The 17,331-nt window shown below is 40.9% G+C and overlaps 1 protein-coding gene across 3 annotated transcripts in view; it reads left to right on the plus strand.

The window, feature by feature from the left end:
• Positions 1-17,331, plus strand: part of CPED1 (cadherin like and PC-esterase domain containing 1) — a 232,083-nt gene that overhangs the window by 87,121 nt on the left and 127,631 nt on the right. For all 3 annotated transcript variants that reach the window (XR_003998531.1, XM_030549097.1, XM_030549098.1), the window contains 5 exons: positions 3,982-4,124; positions 5,959-6,031; positions 8,212-8,376; positions 10,742-10,846; positions 13,549-13,718. Coding sequence is in view for 2 of the 3 variants with exons in the window: in XM_030549097.1 (XP_030404957.1) it covers positions 3,982-4,124; positions 5,959-6,031; positions 8,212-8,376; positions 10,742-10,846; positions 13,549-13,718 (656 nt within the window). In the remaining variant the exon portion in view is untranslated. The remainder of the gene's footprint in view (positions 1-3,981; positions 4,125-5,958; positions 6,032-8,211; positions 8,377-10,741; positions 10,847-13,548; positions 13,719-17,331) is intronic.

The following is a 17,331-nucleotide window of genomic DNA, read 5'->3' on the forward strand; positions in this document are numbered from 1 at the left end:
GTAAAATAATTGCATAAGGTACATACCAAGTTCACCACTGCTGTTCCACTTCATCATTTCCAAAAGCCAGGACCATAATTAGGAGGCCATAGTTATTCCAGTTATTCCAGTCCCCACTTAGTTATTCCATAGTTATTCCAGTCCTCACTTCAATGGAAGTCTTTTTATTGACTTCACTGGGCTTTGGACTTGGCCTTAACAGTAGAGATCACTAGAGGAAAGGTTGTTAGAAGCCTTTTTTCACTTCCTCCCCACCAGCAGAAATTTAGAAAACATTCTCAGAGATTACCAGTAACCACTGAAATAAGTGGGTAGTTTAAAATAAAATGATACTCAGAGAACATTTTTCACTTAAACGAATTAAAACGAACTTTAGGTGGGATAAATTTGTGGCTTAATCTAGTAACAGTCTTCCTTTAAAACTAGTTTAGGTAAGAAAAAATATGCACAAATAGGAAATTTACTATACAAAATAGTTGAATAATGTCTTGGTTTCCACCTTCATCAAGTGCTGTGTCAAAGGTACAGGGAAATGGCATCACATAATAATAAATCTGGGCTAGAATAAATAGACATATCCAACAGCTAGCACTATAAACTAATAATAAATTACTGCACTTTTTTCTCTGTGATGTATTCTGGAACCATTGTTTTTGATTATAGGTACATTTTTCTTCCATTACGTGTTACAACTTTTTCTACTAACAATGATTCATCAATCACTGTAGGTAGAAGATCATGTGTAGATAGATCTATGTGTGGCAGTGTGCAGTACTGGGGATAGAATTATTGTGAATACGTTTCTTTGGTCTTTTTGCACAGATCCAATCTGTAGTTTGGGAGATGCATTCGTTATCCTGGTTTCTCCAAATGTATATTCAAAGAGGCTTGTGTGTGTGTGTGTGTGTGTGTGTGTGTGTGTGTGTGTGTGTGTGTGTGTGTACACATAAATACACAAATTGTGTGGACTTGGCAAAGAAATATCAGTAAGCATAGCTATTTTCCATGTATTGCAAAATAAAAGGAATGAATTCAAGAACGCTAACTAGAGATAGAAAGGCTTATGTTGAAAAAAAAACGTATCCTCTTAAGAAGAACTTATTCTTCACTAAAATAAAACACTCAGACATTTTCAAAGAAAAAACTGTCACATAACAAAGCCTCTGAAGCTATGCATATCCCCTTAGCAGTGAAACTACACTGGGATCACTGCACAGAGGAACACCGTGACCTTGGCACTCTGGTTTGCCAAGCTGTCTCCATATTTCAGCCCATTATTGCTTAAAATGTAGCCAACAATATGAAAAGGAGACATATACATCCTCCCTTCAGGAAGCAATTCTTATCTCACAACATGTTCTCCTTACGTAAAAGGTGTTATTCTACAAACTTCCTCATACATTTATTGCAGGGTTGCTTAAAAGTTAGAAAGCACATTATATGTCACCTAAGATCCAACCCACCAGTTCGTACTGGTTCTTAACCTGTTCTGTACCTTTTCTTATTTCTGTTTTGATACCATATTCCAAACCTATGAAGGTGCCTATGAAGGTGCCTGTACTAGGACGTTGAACAAATGTATCTTGCCTTTGACAGGTTTTATATTTGCTAATGCTATGTACGATAGGGTAGAGAACCCCACCTGCCCCTCACCGAACCCCAAGCTCTTGGTTTTTTCCACAACCTCTGAAGAGTCAGGAACTTAACCAGAAGTAAATGCTTCACCCATGTTCAATGTCAATGACTTTATCTGCCACCTAGCCAGGAAGGACACAGCCACAATTAGTAAAAGGGACTAGCAAAGAGTTGCTATGAAAAGTCATATGTATAACCCCAACCTTAATATGAGTCCTTGACACTTTAATAACAAAATAGACCTAACTTAACAACTAGTCCAAATGGCCCTCCAGGCTCCATTTTTAACAGCAGAGCACCTCCTGCCTCTAGCAGTGTAGTGTTAGCTCGCAGTGGGGAGTCTCAGGCTTGGCTGCCTCTCAAGGAATCTGTCCCCATGGTCACCATGCTGGTCAGGGCTGCTTCTGCTGGGTCTGGACTGCTCTCCCAGCTTGGCTATGTCTGTGCACCTGATTTTCTGTCTGGGTCAATCTCCCAGTGCTGGGGTCTGGCTGTGATTAGGCTTTTTCCCTCCAGCAGCAGCAATGCATGCTATCTGTCCATGCTCTGTAGCCTTCTCCCAGAGCCAATCAGGTGGCCTGCAAACCCCTTCCCTGTTCTTGCTTGATCAGGGCTGAACTCTTGCTCTGTAGCAGTTCTGCTCCTTCACTGGGAGGTGGGCTGGCCGCAAGTGGCATTTCCTTCCAGTAATCTAGCAAAGCAGGGCTCTGGGGGCAGAGAGTCTAGCTCCCTTGTCAGCCTGCTGCCTAATCAATCAGGTCTATGGGGCTGGCACCTTCACACTGCTGATGTGTCAAATGGAGGCTCCCAAAGAGCCTCCTGTACTGAGATTCCAGCAGAGCTGCTACTGTTTGTACCTGGCTGCAATGAACCCCAGTTATGCCAGCCAGTGATCTCCAGAGTACAGCACTCTCTGGCCACATCATCTCCTCAACACACTCCTGATGTGGCCGCTAAAATGGGGTTGGGATAGAAGAGTGCAATGTAGAGATGTCTAGAACAATTCTACCCCAGGTCATGCAAACCCTCAGCTACAGCAACTTTATGGGCCTTTGGGTTGCTTTGGTGGCACAAAGGGACTATAGCCAGCCCCAGAATCTGTCCCCACAAATTCATTTGTAAAGAATATCCAGGAGCAGAAGCTAGCTCAAGGGAATAATTAAATGTAAACAAGCTAAAGCCCTAGTTGTGCCACACTTCTGATCTATCCATAAGCATGCATGTGTGAAGATTGCAAATGGGAAGTATTTGATTAAATCATATGTAGTCTGCCTTTCAGGCCTTTAACTGAATATTCAAAACTCTATGTGTGTTTTTGAGAATTACAGTAGAATGAAATAATTTGTGTCACTAAGCCCACAGAATGCTTATTTAACATGACTGGAAGTTGGTTGGTTTAATCTAACACCAAAGAGGAATAAGAAAAAGCATGTTATTGTTGGTTTAGCCAATTCATTCATTTTTTCATGACTTACCCTGAAGCAAAAGTAATTATAATATAACTGCACTGTAACGATGGGCCAAATGCAGCTCCTTCCACTGTAAGCCCAAATACCCCTAAAATCAGCAAGAATTGTATTGGTCCCACTATGTGTGGGAACTGTGCTCCTCCTGTGTTCTATTCCATTAGCCCTCTCCCTGCTGTGGTGGGAAGGGTGGATTTGGGTGAGTGGTGGGAGTAAGTTGAGGGGGCAGTGGTTTATAGGCCAGTGGATATGCCAGTTATGGGGATCAATGGGACTAAACTCTTCATGCAAGGCATATGCAGGAGCCCCATATATGGATTGTTGTATTAGTAATGATGTGGCTGGCTACATGAGGGGGTGTCAGTGGGGGAAAGATTGATTTCATCCTGACCACTCTTCCATCCTCTGCATAAAACTTGTTTACTCAGGCTCAGGGCTTATAGCCAAAGGGGAAGAACATCAGCATTTGGCCCAATATGTAACCAAGAAGAAAGGATTTGGATTTGAATATGTTGCTGCTGTCAAGTTTTTCTACTGCAGCAGAACTAAGCATGAGAATTTTCCACTTCATGTAATGTGTTAATAGCAAAATGTTTTATGAAAATGAATTTAGGCTGTGTGACTTCTGTGTCTAAATGCAGTGCCTTCTGGTACCAATTAATGCACAGTTTATTTCAGGTTTTCTTCTTTATAAATGCAAATAACTTATCTGCTAGAATATGAAGAGAACATTTAATTTCATTCTTCATTTAATGTGGTACCTGGTAGAAAATAAAGCTGGCATTCTTATGCAATTTTGACTTCTGCAAGACATTTAATGTATGTTTCTTAAAAGTATAGTAGGATAAGTATTTAAGAATTTGTGTAACATCTTTCACAGCTACAAAGATTTTTTGAAACATTCTTCAAATCCAGTTCCCCTCAGCAAGTCTTTGATAATATGAAAGAAACGATAAGTAAACTCTTACTGGTAGCTGAGGCATTCAGTGAATCACCCAACGTTGGACCAAAGACCTTCAGTAGGTAAGAAGCTACCAATAAATAAATGCTAAGTTATTATCAAGTTTTTCAGAATATTATGGAAAGTAGTTGAGTAAATAGATTCTGCTGTAACAAAGAAACTGATATTTCATACTTGATATTAGAGTGAAATAATGTGTTTGGCAAATAGAGATCTTCAACAGCAGAGGCATCCAGCTTTCTCAACTTGAGGGCCAAACATATTATTTCAAAAAAAGTCAAGGAGTTACAATCAATACCTTGGGTCAGATTCTGTGTCCTGTTCCGCTTCTTTTGTATTGCTCAGGCAGCACAAAGTGAGCAGAAACCTCCCACAAATGGGGGAGTCCCCAAAGAATGTGAAGCTGGCATAGCTATCTCCTGTGCTTCTCTACTTTGAGCCCCTGGCATAGAGGGTGTGGAGGGATGAAAGAGTGAATTGCTGAAGCTTATTGTGCTCCAGCTGTCTCTATTTGGCATATGGTCTTTTGGGGACTGTAGCTGACTGGTGCAAATTAGAGCAGTCCCTGGCAGCTATAACCAGGGCTGGAGCAGGGAATTGCAACTGATCTGAATATTAGCGCAATTTTAGAATATTGTCCTAAGTATTACACCTCTTGATGTATGCCTTAATAATACTGTATCACTTTTTTTTATTGGATGATTAGGTCATTGCAGTCATTCCTACTGGATTTTTTAGTTTTATATGGACCAGATACTTGACTTTTTTATAGTAAATATAATGATTTATACAGCTACTTGAGGGCCTAGTTGTTGAGCAGCAATAAAGCTCATTATTTGTCCTAAAGCAGTAGGAATAGAATATATTGTGTGTGAGAGAGAGAGATACTGTGACTATAAATATAGAGTTATTTTCAAAGTTGTGCAAAACCAGCTAGCTTGGGTTCACATAGTTTCACCAAACCAAACTGATGGGTTGGCTGTTTTATGGGACATCCAAATTTTCATGTAGTTCCAGGCTTGTATGAATGCAAAATCCCACCACACAATTGCAGCAAAGACCATTGGGGTCACAATGAAACTCATGAGTTTTGCTGCCTACTCATCCTTATGTAACATCTGTTTTCCCAAAAATGTCATCCATCCAGTTGCAGAACCCCACATTCTCCAGCAGGCACTTCCTTCCTCTATATTTTTCCCCTCTCTCAGCACACCCCGAAACCCTCACGTACCACAGAATGCACTAACATTAACAGAGGAATACCTAGATTAAAAAGACCCCATAACATTAGAAATCCCCATTCCATCCCATCTGTGCTTGGTGCATCTGGTGGTGTATTAGGTCTCAGAGTAAAATAATGGGCTTCTGAAGCAGCAACAATGGATTAGAGCAGCATTTCTCAGTGCAGCTACTGCTAAATTGGACAGGGAATGAGTGGTGGGCAAAACTATGTTTATATCTTTAAAGTAAAGTTAAGAACTGGCCAGTGTGTGTATGTATAACTTCTCTCCACTGAATGGGATCAGTATTATTAATCTATGTATCAGAAGAACTACATTGCTTACAGTCATGGAGGCTCTCCGTTACTCCATTGCTAGCGGAATAGGGTTCTGTCCTCTCTGTCACTGTCCAGTCCTAGGTGGCAATGGATTTTAACACAAAACCTATTTTACTTGGTCTGTTAAAAGAAACAACAGTGAAAAACAACATAATGGCTTGAAGTCAATAGGCCGGCGGCTCAGCTGGTCTAAATAGTATCACTCCATTTAAGTCAATGAAACTGTGCTGATTTTCACCAGCTGTGGATCTAAACCTATCTGCATGTAACTTTACTGACTTTTTCTCTTTTACTTACAGTTATCTCACATGCTGTATTCTTGTCATGTTTAATTTCAGATGCAGTCTATGTTTTCAAATGTTAACCTTTGACATTGGGTTCAACACCTCCACTTATCCAGTAGTTCTTGAGGTAAGCAAGTGCCAATCACATTTTTTAAAACGTGTAACATTTTTTAAAGCAAGTAAGTGATCAGATGGATGACGGGGATTTATTTTCAGTATTTTTTTTAATTGTTTCCCCTGGTGTTCAGAGCTTTCCAAACCCAAAGGGAGGAATTGGCCCTTCCCAAAAGAGCATAGACTAAAAAAAAAGTACAGTAGAGAATTGTCATTGATGATTGCCCCCAAACCTCTAAGCAACTATGCACAAATGTACAAATAAATGTATGAATACATTAGTAAGTGGAGTCTTGGGAGTCAGGGCTGGCTCCAGGCACCAGCTTAGCAAGCAGGTGCTTGGAGCAGTCACTCCGGAGAGGGGTGGCACGTCCAGGTATTCGGGGCACTTTGATGAAGGGTCCCTCACTCCCACTAGGAGTGAAGGACCTCCCGCTGAATTGCAGCAAATTGCGATCATGATCATGGCTTTTTTTTTGTTTTTCTTTTGGCTGCTTGGGGCGGCAAAACCCCTGGAGCCGGCCCTGTTGGGAGTGGAAGAGTTCTTATGGGACTATGGAATAATATTGACGTCTACTAAGCACTAGGCACTAAAATCTCAACATCTGTAAACAGCTTGGCTAGAAGTCATTGTGGTCTAGCTGAGCAGGCACTGGCTGTGGAACAGGGCTCAGTCTTAGAGCACAGCTTGGCATAGGTGACTGGAGGAGGCCAAGGTCTTAGGAATGGCTGAAATGTCTCCCAATGCAAGTCTAAATGCTGCCCTAAATTGTGCTGGCTTGTTCTGCTCCCCTAGAGGCCATTATACTTACAAAGATCTATGGAGCATAACATGCTCTGACCTCCATCATGCTGCCTTCCGCTTCCCAGACCACCCTGACATACCCTCTACACACAGGAATGTGGTGAAGAGCCCATTATGCCAGCTTTGTGCCACCTACTATTCCCCCTCCATCAGAGGAATTCTCGGCTGTCCCTTTAGGGCAGCTTTCCAGCTGTTTTGCACTGCTTCAGGGAATTTGAAAAAGCTGTGTCTTCTTTTGTTTGCACAAAAGAAAAAAAAGAAAAAATATATTTTAAAAATACCCAGGGACATTCCAGAAACTAAATAATAATAAATCTTGATTTAAAAAAAATCAGTTTAGGTTGCTAAGTGAAATCTGTGCAGTTTCCTATTACGTCATCTACAAAATGCAAAGAAATGAGTAGACATAGTAAACCTTGCACTGTCCGCAAAATAAATATAAAGACGTTCTTATCAAGTATAAAGAAATGCATATTTCATCATAACTTAATAACCTCAAGTTGGACTCTAAATAAATATAGTACTTTCATCAGTAATCCTCAAATCAAAACCCTTTTGAAAACAGAAGTTCTTTCTACATGCTATAGACACCTCTTGATCACCCTCAAATGGAAGTCAAAATAAATACATATTTTAGATCATGTTCTAGTAAATCACTAGTGATAAATGCTTTCCTATGAAAATATGTGTAATAACATTATTCTAAAAAAAAGCAATTATAAATACTTCTAAAAGAGATCTACTGTCAGCTACTAAATATTAACAGATATTAATACAGTTTTTCTTAAATACATTTGGATGCAGAAGTAAAGAAAACAAGAATGTTACATATAAACCCTGATGGATGCGAGTTGCAGTTGTGTTAGGATTGTGAAATGAATTTCTCTATGATTGATAGAAATTATGTGATTGTTTGTTATGTCTAATGTAAAATGTATGTCTTTAACTATTCAAGTTACGCTCATTACTAAGCTTTAAGAACTTGAGTTTTGTGTATAGTATGTAGTCACTTAGCAATCTTCACTCTTAAATATTTTTATATAAAAAGGCTGGACATTTTTTAAACATATGCTTCAAAAACACATTAATTGATATGACAGTGCTATGCTCTTCTCAGTGCACTAGAGGTCAGCAAACACTATGATGTTTAATCATTACAGAAAATGAAATACAGTATTTGCTGTGTTACAATTCTACTTATTGTATCAGAAGTAATATATGTAGTAAAATACTAGTACTTTATTTGTTTACCATCTATGTGCATTTGATTCCTTTTTTTATTCATGCCCTTTATGATTCCTTTGAATAAATAAATAAATCCAGCTTAGATATATCAGGGAACACTGGATTTGATATAAAAACTGTACATTAGTTCTTTTTTTTTCAAGGTGCATGAACACTTTGACTTTCAAGTTGATGACTTGAATTTTGAGGACCAAACTGTAAAAGAATTCCTTCTTGAGGATACGTTCAAGTTTATCTTGTCTAATAAGTCTTCAGCTTCCAGTGTCTTTGAGACTTTACAGAACATTTACAAATTAGCTATGATTAAGGTAAGAATTGATTTTGTAAACATTTTTTTTTACAAATTAATTGAAAATATTTAATTCTAAATGATAACCTTTTCTTTGTGAGGGTTTTTTTTTCCTAAACTACAAAATAAAATATTTGTTCAATCAGAACTTTTGGGGGCTAGTCAGAGTTGTATGAAACTGTGAAAAACATATTATGATGACACCTTGCATGGAATTCTTTCTTTCTTTCTTTCTTTCTTTCTTTCTTTCTTTCTTTCTTTCTTTCTTTCTTTCTTTCTTTCCATTTTCCAGCTCTCAAGAGTTCACATTTTCAAAGCTGCAATAGTGTGAAATTCTGTGTGTTTTCAAGTAAAAGCAGTTTTGCTTAATGATGGGACCAAATTCCCTTTTTAGTATGCAGCTTTTGTGAAATGTTTGTAAATACAGAACTAATTTCAAATTATCTATAAAATGCAAAAGAGTCACATTTCAGCACATCATATTTCTCTACAAATACTACACACCCCTTTGTGCTAGTTACCTCTCACTAGATTCTCTCTTACACCAAACTAACATTGAACACAGCAGACTTGGAAGAAGGAAGAGCTATCAGGGAGCTTGTTTGGTCTCACCAATTCTTTGCCCCAGCCCTGGCTCAGGTTAGTGCAGCTAGGGGGCTGCTCTAACTTTCACCAGCTGGGTATGGTGCCCAAGGGACTATGTACCAGCTAAATATAGCCAAAGCAAATTGGTCTCCACCTAGGGTATGCTCAGCAGCAGATTCATGTAGCCATGATATAGCTGTGGTGATGGTGTGTAGCATGGACTATCACGTTGAATGACTCCTTGCAAGTCTGCTTCTTTCAGCAAGAGTCGTTATGGGAAGATTTAGACTCTTAATTTCCTCAAAATTGCATCTTTCAGCCTGATTCATGGTTGGCTGCATGCACAGCTTCCTTTGAATGTAGCTTTTTAAACCTACAAAAGCATGCCATCTTCTCTACACTGGTCGTTACCCAATCACTGCAGTCATCTTGCTCTCAACTGGTGCAAGACTGCAACTTGCTGGGATTGTCTAAGTATCTCATTATTTGTGACAAAATCAAACCTAACCAACAGATGTTAAGAACACGCCACAAGTTTTGATGGTGAAAACTCTTCTTTCCTCTCCTCCATTGTTTTTAATGGCCGTGTTTCTGCTCTATATAAAAAAGTTGTCGTCACTTTTACATTGGACATTCTTGTCTTGGTTGTCACATAGACATCCAATCAACTAAAGATAGGCCTTTAGAAATGCTGAAATGCCGTTGATGCAAGATTGATCTGACATGTGACTTTGGATATAGAACTTTCTGCTGTCAATCAACTACCCAGATAAATTAAACTATTCAGCCATTCAGTGTCAGTGCCATCTACATGCAGTGTCAGCAGGTCATTTGTTTTCATCTTATAAGAGGCATACATAGCTTTGGTTTTATCACCATTGATCTTAAGTCCCATAGATCCTTCAGCTTTTCAGAGCTCTTCCAGCATCAGTTGTAGTTGGTCAGTAGTCTCTCCTAGTAAGGCAATATCATCTGCATAATCGAGAGCCTCTAAAGACCAATCTTCAAATTTCACACCTTCTACTTTGGCCTCAATCAATTTGTCATCAGATCATCTATTAGAACATTAAATAACATAGGTGAGAGAATTCATCCCTGGCCTGCTCCTGACTTAACTGGAAACCAGTCTGTAATACAGCCATTGACCCTCACACAGATAAATGTGCGGTGGTACAGTTCTTCCACTTGCCACACTATGTCCTCAGGCACACCCTGCTGGTGTAGCAGTATCCACAGTGCTGACAGATGCACTGAGTCAAAAGTCTATATACATGTTGTTAACTTCTTTTTGTTGTTCTAGTTATTTTTCAGTAATATGCAGGGCATGTGTAGAATGGATTGTAGATTGATCTGTACAGAAACCACAGTAACTGTCCCTCATTTTTGGGTTGAAACAGTATTTCAATCAATTCAGTAGTATGGTCGTAAACACTTTCCCTGGGATTGACAGCAGTGTTATTCTCCTATGATTTGAGCAAGCTGATAGCTCTCTCATCCCCAGGGTGTGTTTACACTGCAATTCGACATGTGATTGCAGCTTATATAGGCATACCCATGCTAGCTTTAATCTAGCTAGAACATCTAAAATTAGCAGCAAAGATGTGGTGGCAATGATCCTGGCGGGGACTTGTACATCCTACATTGAAGCTTGTGTCACTGCATCTTTACTGTTATTTTTAGCTGCACTAGCTAGATCAAAGCTAGCTTGGGTATGCCTATACGAGCTGCAATTGCACATCCAATTGCAATGTAGACGTATACCTAGTATGCACCAGCTACTTCTGTCCTTTCTTTTGCAGGATGAAAACTACCAGAAGGAATATGAACAATGTCTGTCTTTAGAAGAAATAAATTCAATGATTCATTTTATAAAAGAACTGAAGAGTATGGGACAATTTGAACTGGTAAAGTAAACATTATTATTATGTATTTTTTTGGTATTGTGCTATTTCCTTTGGTGTGATATCATTGGGGGGATATAGCAGTTCAACTGTAAGTTATTTAAGAAGGAAGTGTTTCTACTTTTTAAATCTTTGAAAACATTATGGATTTTTTTCTTATTTCTTATTGAAATAAATGTTAAAGTGGTCAGAATCCAGGTACTTTTCTTTAAGACATCATAAAATAGTGATTGATTTAATAACGATACGACAGAACAGAATTATAGTACATCACAGGTTTTTAATTTTTCAGAAGGATGCTATCAGGTGCCTAAAGTTTAGGACATGTGTAACTGCAATATCGTGGCCTATGTTTTAGATATGATGTGATGGTGTGATGCAGAGGTGGGCAGCAAACAGTGAGAGAGGATGGAATGGGAAAGGATGACGTTTACAGCAATAACATCATGTGGATACTCAGTTTGGTCTTGCACATGTCTTGTGGATTCTGCCAGTTCTCCCTATAATAAAAACAAGGAGATAACAGGATAAGAGAGAATATCAGACTCATTTCTTGTGAAGCTCACAGAAAAGGCAAGTGTTCTGAGGTATACAAATGAGAGAGGGAAAGGGCTCGATGAATCAAGTAGGTAGGAAATGTGTAGGGCATGATAGAAGGCTTGAAGACACTTACGAGAAAAATGAACAAATGTGGCCCCGAGGCTGGCATTAGTAGTGAAATAGGCAAGAGGTGATGTGTTAAAAGATGAGGTCAGATAGCTATGGGCGGTAGAGTTATGTAGGACCTCAAAGGTGAGGACAGGAAGTTTTAATTTAATGCAATGGAGAAGAGGGGAGGGGGTCAGTGGAGAGATTTAAAGAGGGGATGACATAGTCAGAATGACATAGTAAGAAAATCATTTTGGAGGCCATATTCCATATGGAGAGGTGGGGACAATGTGGGTGTTGGGAAGGCTGGAGAGGAGGTGGTTGAAGGATGAAATGAGGAAAACCTGGGAAGAAATGTCAAAGAGGCAGAATGAGGCATAAAATGAGGGATTGGAAGGAGGGAGATAGATTAGGAGTCATTAGCGTAGCCATCATAGCTGCAACTGTATGAGCAGATAATGCACTTAATGTGTAATGGCAAAAAAGGAGGGTACCGTAGAGAGATCCTTAGGGAATCCCCCCAAACAGGGTGTGGGGGAGGAGGAAAGATTCTGAAGGACCAATCAGATAGGTAGGAAGAGTTCCAAGAGCAAATAGTACCAAGAAAGCCGACGAGGGATAGGGAGTCAAGGAATAGAGAGTGATCAACAGTTTTAAAGACAGTGGGGAGAGCCAGAAGAATGAGCATGGAGTACAGCTGCTGAGATTTGGTAGGAAGAGATGAATGGAAATGTTTGTTGTGTATGTATTTGGTGGGGTGGAGAGGGGGGTCTAGAATAGAGTTAGAGAAGGGGAATTTGAGGAAATGGTTGTAAATGGGTCATTCAATGATTTTAGAGGTAATGAGAGAGGGAGCTGGAGTGGTAGTTCACAAAAGTAATAGTGCCAAAGGTCAGTTTTTTGAGAATTGAGGAACCAAACCATTCTGGTACTTGGAGTGGAAAGAGCCAGTTAACAGTGAGAGGTTAAGGGTGAGATGGAGGAAGGAATGACACTGGTGCAGAGGTGGGGCAGGTGGAGGGATTGGAGAAAGTTCAAGACCCATTAGTGGCAGAAGAAAAAGGGTGCTGGGGATGAAAAGGAGGAAAGGGAGAGTAGGGAAGGCGTAGGGAGGTCATGACAGATGTTGTCGGTTTTCTTCTTGAAGTTAGTGAGATCCTGCGCAGAGAGAGTGGAGGATGTAGGAGAGGGGAAGGCTTTAAGAAGGAGTCAGTGGCCATTAATAAATGTTTGGGTTTATAGGCATGGGACTCAATAAGGGAGAGGCAGAGCTGCTGGGCAAGGAAGGTGGCAGAACAGAAGGCTCAGAGGACAAATCTGTGTGTAAGAAGTCTGCATGGTGTCTGGATCTCCTCCAGAGAGGCAGGATGAGCAACAAGGCTGGGGATTAGTGGGCAAATTATATGGGGGGAAAGAGGGACAAAGGAGTCAAGGATAGAGAGAGTGGTGTGAATGGACTTAACAACTGATCAATGGAGGCAAAGGAAACGCAGCAAGTATTGGGAGACAGAGCATGAGAAGTCACAGGCATTAAGGGATTGAAGGTCCTAGAAGGTCATGGGACAGACAGAGGTGAGCAATGGTACAGGAAATGAGTTGGTAGCCACAAAGAGGAAATTCAGTAATGAAATATGAGAAAGGGAGCTGTGCTTCGTGATGGCAAAGTCTGTGGCATGGCCTTTTGGTGCAGGGAAGAGTTCATCTCCGTTTGAGAGTCAAATAAGCAGGTGAGAGCAAGGACACAGAAGACTGAGGGATAAGGCTTCTGTTTCGGAACCAGTAAGCATGGTTTTGCAAAGCATGATAATCAGTATAACTTTGGGAATGTATCTTAATATGAGTGCTAGGATGGTCTATTAAACACATGTAATCTGTTCCTAATTTTTCTTAGCTTCCTTGTTATGTTTTACATATATAGTATGCATCTCACCTATTGTAATGATTTGCAAGACCAGACCTCAATATGTGATTTAGTCAAAGAGATATAAAGGGAAAATCTACAAGAAAGTGTTTTTGCCTTTATTAATCTGATCCATATCAACTTTCTCTCTTTGCAGCTTTTCCCATCTTCTGTACCCAAGATTCAAACTTTGCTGCATGATGTTTATCACATGGTAGACCCAATGGGAAAGCTTGGGTCAGTCCTGACAGTACATTGGTTTCTTTCCAATTTACTTGAGCAGTTCCAGTTCATGAATAAAGAGGCACGTCCAAATCTCTCAGGATGGTAAGATGGCTATTACATAATATTTCTAGGAATAGATCCTCAGCTGGTGGAAACCAATGTAGCTCCACTGACTTTAGGGGAGCTTTTAACTTAAAACAGGCTATGCCAATTAACACCAGCCCACGCACTTGCTCAGCGTGTCTTATTGTGGTGTGTTGGGAGGTATTCCATTGTTAATGTTGAACTGAATTTCCAGGTAAATCCAGTTTTGGCCCCCTTTCTTCCCCTTCTAACACACAGGATTATTGGTGGCAAAATTAAATGGTGTATGTGAGGGGTAGAATTCTTCTAGCAGATTTGAATTGAATAATCTGAATTACTATACTCTGAAAATAGGGATGTTTACTAGAATACAAAAGGTCTCTTTCTCCTTGCCTCCCATTTTGAAGCCAAAACAAGAAGGCAAGAGATAAAAACTTGGGCCAAGATTTTCAGAGGTGACCAGTGCTTTTGGGTAGTCAAAGATTTTGGATGCCCCATTTGAGACACCTTCCTCTGAAAATCTAATTCTAAATGCAACTCTAACTTTTAAAGTTATTAAGATTTTAAATAATAATATCAGGATGGCATGTCGACTGCAGTGGGCTTACATTATGATCATGACTGCTGTAGTATTAAGCTTTCACTTGAAAGAAAGAAAGAAAGAAAGAAAGAAAGAAAGAAAGAAAGAAAGAAAGAAAGATCGATAAATCTTCAGCCTTTCCTTTGTGGAAACAGACTTTAAAATGTAAGTCAATTGTTTCTCAGTGGAAAAAGGGACATTTTATCAACCAAAACTGAAAAAATTACTTCTACACAAGGTTTTGTGAATTATGATTTATTGAAAAAAAGCAGAGGTGTTCATCACAGTTAGAAAATTCATCAAAGGTTTGGGTTTTTTTTAGGGCTGTGAAGTGATTAAAAAAATTAATCACGATTAATCGTGAGATAAAAAAATTAATTGTAATTAATCACAGTTTTAATCTCACTGTGAAACAATATTAAAATACCATTTATTTAAATGTTTTGGGGATTTTCTATATTTTCAAATATAGGGTCAGGGCTGGGGGCACTGAACTTCAGTCCTGCTCGGGGCTTCAGCTGGGCATGGGGCATCAGTCCCTCTCAGGGCATGGAATGCAGGACTCCAGCCCCTCTCGGGGCTCCAGCCACTCTCAGGGTTTGGGGCGTGGGGCTCTTGCTCTCCCTTCCACCTCAGGGAAGCTGTGGGCTGGGGCTTCTTCAGCCCCCCCACCTCCACCATTGCCTCCTGCCCGCCCACAGGTATGCAATTAACGCATAAAAATTAACATGTTAATTTTGCTTTCAGTTAATTGCAGGCATTAACTTGACAGACCTAGTGGGTTTGGGTCTTTTTTACTAGATCATTGCTAGCTACAATATTCTTGTATGGATTCCCACCACCTTCCTTAGTTGATGGTGTAGTTTCCATTTTAACATCATCTTAAAGTTTTTTGGCAGGAAAGAACAAAAATAATGGTATTGTAATTTTGGTACTCTATATATTTCTTCTAAAGTTGAAGAAATTCATGTTTATTTTCCATACTCATTTTCTTCTTGCTAATGACATTGAATGCAAGTGTACAACTCACCTACTGGTAATGGAGGTGACGTGCATGTATCGTATCCATTGTGAAATAGTGAGAGGTCCAGTTTCTGTTTATTTCATCCAACAAATTCTTAGTGTAATTGTGCAAACAAAAAGAGTAAAATATTTCTTCCTACTTGGGGAATTTTATCTGCAGAGGCATCATAGGATAGTCACTGAACAAGGAGGTTACTGTAGGGATTCCTAAATTCTAGTTCTGACTCTGCCACTGATTCATTCAAGTCATCCATTATTTGCTTTCTGTAAGTCAATTTTCTTCTGGGTCTCAAATTGCCCGTCTGTAAAGTGGGGATTAATACTTCCCTACCACATGGGGTAATTAATGTTTTCATGGTGCTTTGACAAAGTACAGTGCTATATAAGTGCTAAGGATTATTATTATTATTGCTAGCTAATTCATGAACTGCAATTCAAAGATGCAGCTGTTTACATTCAGAAATAATCTCTTGCCAGTTAGCCAAAATATTTAGCCTTGCATACCAAGGCATACCAACCTTTAACACTTTCAGTTCTAATCTGGGCTTTACTATGCATTTGCACTGAGCGAGGCCCCTAACTTCTTTTTTTCTTGAAGTTGGACATTTATGTAGGTGTGGATATATGTGCATGTACCATTACCTGCTATTATGTGGCACAGGTCAGCCTTCCTGTTCATATATTTGTACCCTCTAATGGCTGATCTAACTGAGCTGTTCCTGTAGCTCACGGAATAGAGGTTTGTGTTTTGGAAGTGGTATGTAGGGCTGGCTGGAAAAGATTTCTATTTCACAACAAAAATTGAAGTTTTTACATTTGGTTCCATTCTGAGGTGGAACAAATCCAACTTCTTTAATTTTTTTCATCACAAATGGCGGGGGAGGCAGCTATCCCCAGAATAGCCAATAGCCCACTTGTAGGTCACTCAGTTGGGATGCGGGACACCCAGGCTCAAGTCCCTGCTTTCCCTGATTTGGAGCACGGACTTGAATCTGGTTCTTTCACATCCTAGCTGAGCATCCTGTCTACTCAATGAATTATAAAGTAATTTGCTGACTCTCTCAATCTCACCTACAAGAAGTGTTTCTCTTCCTATAAATAAATATTGATTGGGCAAGCAAGGGAGAAGGAGAGTGACTGTAGTCCAGGGCTTCAAGCATTCACCCTGGGATCGGGGAGACCTAGGTTTGAGTCCTTGTGCCAGAATCAGGCATGGGCGGCAGGTTTGTAGAAATTTTGGTGGTGCCCAGAACCCACTCCCACCCAAACTCCGCCCCCCCAAACTCTGCCCCCTACCTGCCGAAGGCTCTGGGAGGAGGTGTGGGGTGCAGGATGCAGGCGCTGGGAGGGAGTTTGGGGATGGGAGGGGGTGTGGAGGGAGGGGGTTCAGGCTCTGGGAGGGAGTTTGGGGGAGAAAGGGGGTGCAGGGGTGGGGCTGGGTTTGGAGAGGGGCTGAGGAGGTTTGGGGTATGGGAGGGGGCTCAGGGCTATGGCAGAGGGGTGGTGTGAGGGCTGTGGAATGGGGCTGGAGATGAGGGGTTCATGATGCAGGAGGGGGCTCAGGGTTGGGGCAGACAGGGTGCAGGGGGATGAGAGCTCTGGCTGGGGCTGGAGCTGAGGGGTTTGGGGTGTGGGAGGGGCTCAGGGCAAGAGTAGGAATGTGGGGGTGAGGGCTCTGTCTGGAACAGGGATGAGGGGTTTGGGGTGTTGGAGAGGCTCAGGGCTGGGGCAGAGGGTTAGGATGTGGGGAGATGAGGGTTCTGTCTGGGGCTGGAGATGAAGGGGTTTGGGATGCTGGAGAGGCTCAGGGCTGAGGCAGAGGGTTCGGATGCGGGGAGATGAGGGCTTTGGTTGGGACTGGGGATAAGGCGTTTGGGGAGTTGGAGGGGCTCAGGGCTAGGGCCAGGGCCAGTTCTAACATTTTTGCCACCCCAAGCAAAAACAAAGAGCACCGCCCCGCCTCCCGAGCGTCGCCCAAGTCCCCGCCCCCGAGCATCGCGTTGCCCTGTCCCTGAGCGTTGTGTCGCC

The sequence above is a fragment of the Gopherus evgoodei genome, chromosome 1, assembly GCF_007399415.2.
Source record: "Gopherus evgoodei ecotype Sinaloan lineage chromosome 1, rGopEvg1_v1.p, whole genome shotgun sequence".
Lineage (NCBI taxonomy): Eukaryota > Metazoa > Chordata > Testudines > Testudinidae > Gopherus > Gopherus evgoodei.